The 12,067-nt window shown below is 47.3% G+C and overlaps 1 protein-coding gene across 1 annotated transcript in view; it reads right to left on the bottom strand.

Annotated features, from left to right (window-relative positions):
- Positions 1-1,624: 1,624 nt before the first annotated feature.
- LOC142843395 (electroneutral sodium bicarbonate exchanger 1-like) overlaps positions 1,625-12,067 on the bottom strand; it is a 36,676-nt gene continuing 26,233 nt past the window's right edge. Inside the window, exons 6-10 of the mRNA XM_075960695.1 lie at positions 5,867-6,055; positions 4,939-5,030; positions 3,830-3,987; positions 2,950-3,037; positions 1,625-1,924 (exon numbers count right to left, since the gene is read on the bottom strand). Coding sequence (XP_075816810.1) covers positions 1,640-1,924; positions 2,950-3,037; positions 3,830-3,987; positions 4,939-5,030; positions 5,867-6,055 — 812 coding nt within the window. The 3' untranslated portion in view covers positions 1,625-1,639. The remainder of the gene's footprint in view (positions 1,925-2,949; positions 3,038-3,829; positions 3,988-4,938; positions 5,031-5,866; positions 6,056-12,067) is intronic.

Here is a 12,067-nt window from a genome sequence, read left to right as displayed (position 1 = left end):
CTGATACCAACTCGGGGAGACTGGGGTTTGTTCTTTACTACACTTCACCATCCATCAATGAGGAAAGCTGAGGTTCAAAGCTGGAGGCAGGAACTGAAGCAGAGACCATGGGTGAAGGCTGCTTATTGGCTTTGTCTCTCTGCCTTTCTACCTTCCTTGTACAACAAAACCACCTGTCCCTGGATCACATTATCCACCATAATGAGACTAGGCTCCCCTGCATGAATTAACAATGAAGAACACACCCTGTAGTCATGTCTGCAGGCCAATCTGGTGAAGGCAACTCTTTGAGGTTCTGTCTTCCCAGGTGTGTCTACTTAATAACTGAGGCTATTACTGCAAGGTTTTATTCATTTTCGAGAGATGATTTCTTGAAACCCAAATTGACCTCAAATTCAATATTTAACTGAGGATGACCTTGAGCTTCTGATCTTCCTGTCTCTGCCTCTCAGGTGTTAGAGTTACAGGCATGTGCCACCGAGGCTGGCTAAGAAATTTTTATTCCTCTTCCCAGATCCATATTATTCCATAATGTAGTGGATTTAACTGTCCTTACTTTAAATCTTTTCTTTTATTTACGTATCTATTTGTTTTTGCAGTAGAGACTTCATATGTGCAGGACCTTGGGAGAACTCAAGTATAGACATGTGCCACCACCCCAGCTTGTGTGTGTGTGTGTATGTATGTAACATGTGTGGTCATGTGTGTGTACATGTACTCAACTAGTGCGTGATGTCTTTACCTCCTTCTCCCTTTTCTTCCCTCAATCAATTATTAATTTTGTTTTTTGTCATTGCTTTGACAGGGTCTTTCTGTAGTCCTGAAACTCCATATATACACTGATCTTGAACCCACAAAGATCTCTTGCTTCTGAGTTCTGGGATTAAAGGCATGTGCTGCCATATTCAAATAATCCTTGTTGTTTTGTTTTGTGGAGCCAGGATCTTACTATACAGTCCAGGCAGGCATGGAACTTGGTATGTAACTCGGGCTGGCTTTGCATTTATAATCCTTCTGTCTGCCTCCCAGCTGGTGAGATTAACGCATAGGGCATCACATGGGTTTCAGCCTCAGTTTCAGGTCTGCATCCCTGTCTCACCGACCTTTAAAATATTACCCTAGATCAGTCAATTCTGTAAACTAGAGACAAGAGCAGGGGCGGGCATCTGGGAAGGCCAAATTTACATGGATAAAAATGTCTGTCCTCATCTGGTACATACAGAAGCTCTCTTCCCATCCTCGGTATGTCAGAGAACCACTAGAAACCTATTTGTTCTTTCATTATACCATGTTTTTTTTTTAACTTGAATATTTTGTATACAATGTATTTCCAGGAAATACTTTCCCTCTCCCCTCCTTCACTCTAGATCAGTCCTTCCCTTTGTGGCGAGAACTCCATTCCCAGTTAACAATGATATTTTAGCCGGGCAGGGTTGGCACACTCCTTTAATCCCAGCACTTGGGAGGCAGAGGCAGATGGATCTCTGTGAGTTCGAAGCCAGCCTGTTCTACAAGAACTAGTTCCAGGACAGGCTCCAAAGCTACAGAGAAACCCTGTCTCAAAACCAAAAGAAAACAATAACAACAAAACAAAAGACAATGATATCTCATCACATCAGGGCCTACCTGTTATTACAGATTAGTCTTTTATTCCTAGTCTGACATTCAAGAGCTCCCAAACAGGGACAAGTCTTGGTATATTTGGCATAAACAGACATAACTTTTGCTTGTCTGTGGAAAGAACAGCAGCCACAAATAGCTTATATGCATACGTTACCTGGGAAGGGACATTTTTGGGTGGCTCAATTCTAATGGATGGGTCCCACTCCCCTGGAGGGAGCACAGTCACCTGGTCCAGGAACTCATCTATCCCGGCCAGAAGGTCATCTCGCTCCTTGGCTTTATATGCCACATCATGAAAAATCTACAGAAGGGAGGAAAACACCTTAGGAAAACTCAACATTACTGTGTTTGCAACGATATCCACTGAGAAATGGATACAGCCTCTTGATTTTTATCTCTGGCATGGATATCTAAGACATAAAACTTAGTGCTTAAAGGAACCTAACGCAGAGTGCGGAGGTGCCTGTGCCCGTGAATCCAGGCACACCCCAGACCACAGCAGGAGGGCACCTCAAGTGGAAGGCCAGGTGGGCTCACGGAGTGAGACCCTGTGTCAAGGAGATAAGACACCACTTAAAGTCATTTTATTGTCTCCACAGGAGAAAGGACACAGAAATTCTCTTAGTCACGTCTGAAAATAGACAGTCTTGCTAATGGAGGTCATCTGTGAAAGGACCAGAGAGAGATCACACATGAACTTAGCGCACAGATGTGTGCCTTGGACAGCCATACATGAACTTAGCGCACAGATGTGTGCCTTGGAACCACTGCACAGCAGCCCTCACCAGGTACAGAGTGACCATGACACCTCCACATGACACTGCCCGAGGGCACAGCCTGACCTTATGCAAACCTCTCTTTCCAGGGAACAGGAGTATTTCTTTATACAAATAAGTTCAACATATTTAATTAACTATATTCTCTAGAAAGTTAACTCAGGCTTCATGAGCTACATTAAATATGAGTTGACACATTTTACTTGGCAATAATAATTCTCCCAGAAAATGATGTCTTTGCATCTTGGATTACTTAAAAAAGGGAGAGTTAAGTGGCCATAGTGGTACATGCTTATAATCCCAGCACTAGGTGTTCAAGGCCAACCTGGGCTACTAAGAACCTGTCTATAAACAAACAAGCAATGGAACTGCAAGGAAAGTCTCCCAGAGGGTGTGGTTCTCTTTGAATGGCTCCTAGAGAAGTCCCGGATGCTTCCCAGCAGATGCTGCCACAGTCCTTATCGTATCCCCAACAACGCACACAGCTTCCGCGAGATAGAAATGCTCACTAATTACGAGATGAGTGGATGGAAGGCAGAGTGGTCTGTACCTCATCGGTCATGATGGTGGCCATGGATCTGCCAATCTCGTGGTACTGCTGACCTTTTCCTACTGGGCCCAGCAAGATAAACAAAAATCTGCCAAAACACACAAAAGAGGGAGCTACATAAATAAAGAAGGAGAAGGGACATCTTATCCACTCTAAATAGCAAACCTCGCCCCGACTACCACACAGAGACCATCACCGCCTTCAAGAAGAACATCAGCCTGCTATGGCCAGGCGCCATTCAGAGCTATTAATAAGACATCATTCAATAACGTGGCTGGCTGGGCTTCTTAGCGTTACCATAGACACAGTTCCTAGCCATAGAAAGGATGTCTTTTCAAAACACTGCACCGCTGTGTAAATTCAAGGTTATCTAATCCCCATCCATTGTTCTATTAAGAAAATGACAGAGAAAGGGAAGGATAAGAAGTTGAAATGACCAAGTCCTGGAGAGGAGCGTGAATTGTGTTCTGGACATCTGTGCACTCTCTATAATCAGTGGGGCTCTGAATCACCACGTCACCACCTTGGGGCACACAAATAGCCAAGTCCTGCCAGCACTGTGGAAAGACATCAGTACCTTTCCCTAGAGACAGTTCCCTGGAGACGAAGGCCTCCTGGTGTGACAATCCACTGGACCTTGCTGTGCTCTTTCCCTGTTCTCCTGGGCTCTTCTTCCAAGGCCAACAGTACTCATGGTCACAGCCTTAAAACTTAGAACTCACTCCCCCCCACCCCTCATCCTCCCTTCACCCCCACTTTCATAGCTCACCAAGGAATTTTAAACACTCTCTCCGAACGGCCCACCCTAACTTCTGGTACTAACTAGCTGCTAGCGCCAGTGCTCACACAGGTCACTCAGCTCGGGGCAGGACCCAGGTACCTTGTTGGGATGGGCACTTCTGTCAGGCCCGAGAGGAGCACAGCTGGGGAGAGCCTCACAAAGGCGACGATGGGACGGTCCAGAGTGTCCACCTCTCCAACCAAGACATTGGAGGCCTCTGCCCCAGTGGGAATTTTTTTCATGAAATGAAGGTCCACCTGAAAGTACACAGGAGCCTTTGAGAATTTAGGAGCCATCGGCTTCGCTGGCAATCATTCTCTTCAAGTATCACTCAAGGTTACAGAAGAGTTCCTCACTGTTTTATTTGATTTTTATAAAAACCCTGAATGGAGCGATCATAGATCAGATCAGTCCACTATTTTAAAAAAAAGGGGAAGAGATTAAGATTCAGGGAGAGAATTCTGACTACAACTACGGAGTATAGAATACACGCATGAGTGTGTACACACACACACATTTATCATTTATAGCACATATAAACTATATGTAATTTAGTGTGTGGGGTGTGTGTTTAGGTGTTGTATGTGTGTGTGTCTACACAGGCTGCAGTCCATGTATGGAAGCCAGAGAACACCTTGTGAAAATCAGTTCCTCCACCACTGTGTGGGTTTCAGGGCAGAATTCAGGCAGCAACACCTTTAGCCACTGAGCCACTCAAGAATCAAAGTTTAAGTCCGAGAACTTTCATCCCACCCCACCATGCTCCTCTGGGAGGAAGCGCCTCGGGAGTTCTGGGTCATGTTATTTCTCCTTGCAAATACTGACTGCTCCATCAGATGCAGCAGCCACAGCCCTCCAAGAAGAGCCAGACATCACGAGCTTTAGGAGGCAGCGGCAAAATACTGCAGTGACAACAGTGACGAGAGTGAGAAGGATGCACGGCAGCAGGTGCCAGAGGGTCACTAATGCACCGGGAGCCGGGGCAGTGGGGCTCAGCAGCAGGCTGCCTTCACTGTGCTGAGTCGGCCGGCTAAGTGTGCACAGGGATTCAACAAGGAAGATGGCATCCCTTTTCACAGAGCAGTGCTGCTCCTGGGGAAGGCTCATGAGCCATCGGAGCTTACCAGACCCCAGAAAGATTCCGGAAGACCCTGGGCTCCACTACAGATAACCTTCGGTCTAGAAGTCAACCTGCCATGTCTCCTCACCTTGCTTAGATCCACAGGACTGTGCTCGCAATTCACTCCGTTTTTCACCTCAAGACTCGTAGTTGGAGCAGACTGAGGAGAAACAGTCTGACCTATTTGGAGACAGTCAAATAGAATCTGCCAAGGGCTTGCCCCTCCTTCCCCTCAGATCCAGCCATCCATCACAGCCAGCTGTGACCTCTACAGGCTGGGAGGACTATGAAGCAGAGTCCATCACGTCTGTCCCTGCACTCAGTGCTAAGAAGGCAGAGGTCTAGTCCTCCATTACCTTCCTATCTTCCTTTCTCTCTGCAGAGAGCCATCCTGACCCTCAGTGCGCCAGCACCTCTGCACAGAGCTTGGCAAACAGCTTGCCAGCAAAGGAGGAGAAGCTGCAGGCGAGGCCTCGCCCAGCCATGGCAAGAGAAGTGGTTAACAGCTGGGCCCACCCGCGCCTGTACACAGGCTATGGACCTAAGCTAACACACAGAAATCCCACAACAAATGGAAGGAAGGTCCTGCCATTGTCTTTATTAAGTGCGATGTGAAGATTGTCCAGGGCCATACACTCTCCAGGGGGTGGAGCCAAAGCACAAGCCTGGAGGCCTGGCTAGACCACAGCAGTTTGTGTCTAAGCAGACTTTTGTTTAACTGGACAAGGCTGCAGCTCACCTTCTCTGGCCCAGCTCCTCATCGATGTGACCATTCTCCCCAGAGCTATACCTTCTCTGGGAGCACAGGGGATACATCCCTCACCTCGCAGTCCCCCCTGGAATGCTATCCAAGGGCACACGGAGAAGGGAGCATCCTAGTCACCCAGCTCACTACCCATCAAGGAGTCCAGGGGCCTAAGTGTCACAGCCTCGCCCTGCAGTAATTCCGCATCGCCAACTGGTCCCCAAATGTGTTTTCAACAGAGAGAAAAAGAGAGACACCCCCAAGTCCTTACCATCTTTGTCCATGGAATGTGGGTCCGATTGCTTCTTGCCAACCTCAGCAAAGGAGCGGACAATGGGAATGAGGTTGTTCCTCCGCCTATCATTCTGATGGTGGTGTTTCTTGAGAAGGGCTTCCCGCACTTTAACCCTCATACTGTCATTCAGGTCACTGAACAGTTCTTGCTGGTCCAGTATCAGGTCTAGGAAAGAGACATTCACAGCAACACTCAGACGGAGAGTTCAGGAACTCAAGGGGAAGGGTATGAGGTGGCAGGGGAAGGGGAAAAAGGCAGAGATGAGCTGCTCTCCTAGCGTCACCAAGGTGGTTTCAGCTTCCTGTCTGAAGGAGCATTTGGGTTTTGTAGGTATGGAACACCGTCCTTTGCTTATTTAACAACGAGACAACAACGTGAACACATGGTTTAGGGACAGAGTGTCACTATGCTACGTAGGCTGCCATGAATTCCCGGGTTAATGTGACCTTTCTGCAAGAGTGGGACTTACTGGAGCTGGAGAGATGGCCCCATGGATAAGAACACTGACTGCTCTTACAGAGAACCTGGGTTCTATTCCGAGTACCCCCATGGTGGTCATAACCATCTGTAATTCCAGTTCTAGGAGACCCAACACCCTCTTATAGCCCCCAAGGGCACCAGGCATGTGGTGTACATGCACACATGATATCAAACGACTCATACGTATAAAATAAAACTAATTAATTAAAAAAATTTTAAGGTAGGACTTAATCACGGTGAGTATGCCATTATGCTTAGCTCCAACCATTGCTTAGGGAACGAGGTCTCTGAGTATTTAATGCATGCCCAGAACTGTACCATGGGGTTTTCATCTGTCCAGTCCTCACTGAAACTCAAAAAAGTGGGCATTTTGATGAAAATTCTTTTTTAAATTCTATTTTTAAATGGATTTTTTATCTATATTTATGTGTGTGTGTGTGTATGCCCCATATGTGTGCAGGTACCCAGGAAGACTGGAAGAGAATCATCAGCTCCCCTGTAGCTGGAATTACAAGTGGCCATGAGCCACACAATGTGGTCCTGGGAACCAAACTTGAGTCCTCTGCAGGAGGAGCAAATGCTCTTAACTTCTGAGCCAGAGTTCTTCCAAACAAGGAAACCAAGGCACGGTTCTTACAAAAGTCCCCAAGCTCTTACACCTGCGAAGCCGAAGAGCCAGGGTTCGCGTCCAGCTCTGGCTGACTAAGAGCCCACGATTACCCTCTTAACTCTACTGTCCTTCCTCCATGAGCCCAGCATTGTTGTAACTGTCAGGGATGCTGCAACCTTGAGCTCCAGTGGATACTTGAAAGTGCAGCCTATAATCAACCCAATTATAAAATGGGGCACTGAGCTGAACAGAGAATTCTCAACAGAAGAACTTCAAATGGCCAAAAGACACTTAAGGTCATGCTCAACTTCCTTAGCGATCAGGGAAATGCAAATCAAGACAACTTTAAGATACCATCTTACACCTGTCAGAATGGCTAAAATCAAAAACACCAATGATAGCCTTTGCAGGAGAGGTTGTGGAGAAAGGGGTACACTCATCCATTGCCGGTGGGAATGCAAACTTGTGCAATCACTTTGGAAAGCAGTGTGGCGGTTTCCTAGGAAATTCGGGATCAACCAACACTGGACCCAGCAATACCACTCTTGGGAATATACCCAAGAGAGGCCCTATCATACAACAAAAGTATATGCTCAACTATATTCATAGCAGCATTGTTTGTAATAGCCAGAACCTGGAAACAACCTAGATGCCCTTCAATGGAAGAATGGATGAAGAAAGTATGGAATATATACATATTAGAGTACTACTCAGCACTAAAAAACAAGGACTTCTTGAATTTTGCATACAAATGGATGGAAATAGAAAACACTATCCTGAGTGAGGTAAGCCAGACCCTAAAAGAGGAACATGGGATTACTCACTCATATTTGGTTTCTAGCCATAAATAAAGGATATTGAGCCTATAATTCGCGATCCTAGAGAAGCTAAATAAGAAGGTGAATCCAAAGACAAACATATAGGCATCCTCCTGAATATTAACCTTCATCAGGCGATGAAACGAGACAGAGTCAGAGACCCACATTGGAGCACCGGACTGAAATCTCAAGGTCCAAATCAGGAGCAGAAGGAGAGAGAGCACGAGCAAGGAACTCTGGACCACAAGGGGTGCACCCACACACTGAGACATTGGGGATGTTCTACCGGGAACTCACCAAGGCCAGCTGGCCTGGGTCTGAAAAAGCATGGGATAAAACCAGACTTGCTGAACATAGCAGACAATGAGGACTACTGAGAACTCAAGAACAATGGCAATGAGTTTTTGATCCTACTGCACGTACTGGCTTTGGGGGAGCCTAGGCAGTTTGGATGCTCACCTTACTAGACCTGGATGGAGGTGGGTGGTCCTTGGACTTCCCACAGGTCAGGGAACCCTGATTGCTCTTCGAGCTGATGAGGGAGGGGGACTTGATGAGGGGAGGGAGAGGGAAATGGGAGGCGGTGGCAGGGAGGAGGCAGAAATCTTTAATAAATAAATAAATTTAAAAAAGTATATAAAAGAAAAGAAAGTGCAGCCTAAAGAAAGGTTAAATTGGGGATGGAGAGATGGTTCCGTGGTTTGGAGCATGGGCTGCTTTTCCAGAAGACATACATGCAGATAAAATATGAATATAAAATGAAATAATAAAGTTTAAAAATGTATTATTTAAATTAGTTAACTGCTCACTGAAGACAATCACCAGCATTAAAACTATCAAGGTTTGCGGAAGGTCTTACTTGGTTCTGTCATCAGGGCTCTAGATAAATGTCCAGAGCTTCAGGCCCTACACTCTATCCCTAATTCCATTATTCCTGACCTATCTGACCTTGGAATTACATGACCACTCTCTTCTCAGTCTCCCCTATACAGAGAGGACAGCGCCGATGTCTCCCCATGCTGATGGCTGCCACATTGAGCTGTGAGCAGCTGGTCCTCCTGCCTGTTCTATGTGCCGGGACCAGAGGGGTGAGCAATCAAGGCAGGAGTCCTGCATATTTAGCCTTTATAATGATTATTTCTTCTCTCATAAACACTCATGCTTCAAAATCCTGCACTTTGAAAGAAGAAAATTCCACCAGGGCCCTCTTCTAGCTATTGTTTTTATCTTTTCTCTTCCCACTTAAAATTCTCAAAAGCAAACAATCGTACTTTAAGAATTACCTGCCGCTCCCTGCCAAGTGCCAAAGTGTCACGAAAATCCGTGTCTGCTCTGGGCCTTTAGGAACACAGCTCTGCCAAGAACTCATTTCAGATTTCCGGCTTCCAAACTTATTGTTTGATTGGTTTCATTTTGAGACGAGATCTTGCTACAAGCCCAGAGTGGTCTTGAACTTGATCTACCTGCCTTACCCTCTGAGTGCTGGCATTCCAGGTGTTACCGCCACACATGTGGACTTGGGTTGCAGCAGTCCTGGTGGCTAACACAGGCTTGGCAGCTGGCACTGGCTGTCCCCTCACCATCCGCACTCCTGAGCTCAGTCTCCACGGGCGACTCGCTTCCGTCAGCCTGCTTATGCCCCGCAGTCATCCTCAGACAGGTGGTGTCCCCACCCCCATTTTTATCCTCAATGATCTCAACTGCCCTGGAGACTGTAAGCACCAAATGCCATGGACCGGTGTGACCTATCTCAAGTCACATCAAAGATCCGATCATGAGCAGACATCATCTGGATGTACCCACACCCTAAAACTTAGCAAGTACAAAATGAAACCCATCCTCTTTCCACCCACCAGACCTGCGGATTTTCTAGTCATCCAGCCACAAACTAGAATCCTGAACATTCTTCCCTTCCTGCCCAAAACCAGTCCATCAAGTGATTCCCACCACTCTATCTCCTGAGCTGCTCTGGCAATCAGCCCTTGCTGTAGGGCCCACTGAGGGGACCCTGGCCCACTGAGGGGACCCTGGCCCACTGAGGGGACACTGGCCCACTGAGGGGACCCTGGCCCACTGAGGGGACACTGGCCCACTGAGGGGACCCTGGCCCACTGAGGGGACCCTGGCCCACTGAGGGGACCCTGGCCCACTGAGGGGACACTGGCCCACTGAGGGGACCCTGGACCACTGGAGCAGGTGGCTCTGCCAGGTCTTACCCTTCTCCCTCAGCCCCTCTGCCTTGCTTAAAAACCTTTGGGTTGCATTCCTAAAGCTGCCACCAAGGTTTCTTCCCTTGTTGTCCACCTCCTCCTCCTGAGACTGACTCGAGTCCAGCTATCAGAAGCCCCCTTTGACTCACCTAATTAACATGCCCAATTAAAATTAAACACCTCACCCTAATACAGATTTCTCCTACTTTACCGTTATGTGCCTATGTGCCACATCTGTCTCCTCCTATTCGGAGGCGGTCCTTTGTCCCTCTGGGACAAATATTCCTGCCCCCCTTCCCTCATCAGCTTCCCCATCCCCCCTCAGCCCTACCTCTGTCATCACCGCATCCTAGCCCACTTAAGAGAACCCCCTTCCCTCATCTGCTACCCCATCCCCCCTCAGCCCTACCTCTGTCACCACTGCGCCCTAGCCCACTGTAACATGGACCCCCTTCCCTTCTCCTAAAATTCCACCTGCAACGTCATCTGCTGCTTCTTTTTCTGCCTGAGTCAGACAGCAGCCACTTAAACTTTTCTTTTCCACTTATAAAAGATCACCTTAGAAACAGGTGCTTGGATGTGGTTTGTACCTAATCTGGGGTCCAGGAAGGAGCAGCCCTGTGCCGGGGGTGGTGGAGGGAAGGTCTCCTTCCTCTGCAGCAGTGGAGCACCATCTCACCTGATCGGATCCAACGACCTGGTTCACGCTCCCTTTAGCTCACCCTCCGTCTTGCTTACAGCTAATTTGATCGAGTACTACCCCCCAGACTTCAGCAGGGTCTCCTCATTCTTGATGATTATAATATCACTAACTCTCCGGGGCTCCTCCACTGAAAAACAGGGCACAAACTTTCTGGGGAACTTCATGGGCATTTATACACATAGTCAGAAGTCAATGAAATACAGATGCGACCCACTTGGATTAAAGTCTATGAGTTGAGTCGTGTGAGGGAAGATAAAAGTACTCTGGGAAAATTCCCAGAAACCATGAGTGTTGGGACCTCAGTTTCTTCAAAAACACCCAACTGTTCTGGGATGTGCTTTTGTGCCCCTTCCAGGTGTATTGATTGGACAGGAGTAAGTTTATTCTTTACGACTGGCTACTGTTTGTATGAGGTGTATTGATTGGACAGGAGTAAGTTTATTCTTTACGACTGGCTACTGTTTGTATGAGGTGTATTGATTGGACAGGGGTGAGTCCACTCTTTCTGATTGGCTACTGTTTTTATAAGCCTCCACAGAGAACATGTTTTTGCCAATTGCCAAGGGCAACTTGCCCACTACCTGAGACTTGCCTGTGGCGCTGTCTTCAGGGTGTAAACTGTACTTTGGGGCTCCATTCTCGCAGGTTCCACTATCTCTAGAGCAGTGAACGTGACTCTAACTCTGAACTCACTTTTTTTTTTAAAAAATTCTACTTCCCCCACAGTTGGGAGTACACCTGGGGCACCGCCTTAGGAAAGAGTTCGCACAGGAGTCCATCAGTACTGACCTCCATCCCCCGGGGCCCCCAAAAGTCCTTAGAGAGGCATGATTATTTAGACACTTGGGATGGAGAAATCTTTAACCTGTCTACTAGAATGGAGTCAATCTGAGGGGAAGTGTTCCACATGCCATCTGGTAGTCTCCAAAGCTGTGCCCCAAACACAGTATCTTAAAGTCTGTTCACATCAGAAAACCCCACAAGACAGGTCTATCCTGCATGCTGCGCTGAACCATGGGAATGCTATGGCTCACGTTCCTGCATATCTGTTCTAGATGACATATTTTATACTGCTAAATCTTTAATTTTCTTCTTTTAGGTATTAGGATTGTCACAATTATTTGTGTGCACGTGTGTGTGATGAAGGCGTGCGCCATCGGGTCTTCGTGGAGGACAGAGGACAACTTTCCTAAGTTACTTCTTCCGTCATGAGTTTCTGGGTGGGACTCAAGTTGCCCAGCAAATATGTTTACTAACTGAGCCATCTGAGCAGTCCTTTCATTTTCTTTCTTTCTGACTTCCTTGTTCTGTCTGTTTTGCTTAAGATAAAGTATCACTGTATAGTGCAGGCCTTGA

The sequence above is a fragment of the Microtus pennsylvanicus genome, chromosome 2 (genome assembly GCF_037038515.1).
Source record: "Microtus pennsylvanicus isolate mMicPen1 chromosome 2, mMicPen1.hap1, whole genome shotgun sequence".
Classification (NCBI taxonomy): Eukaryota; Metazoa; Chordata; class Mammalia; order Rodentia; family Cricetidae; genus Microtus; species Microtus pennsylvanicus.
The sequence above is the reverse complement of the archived record's forward strand: the minus strand, read 5'-3'. Positions and strand labels throughout refer to the sequence as shown.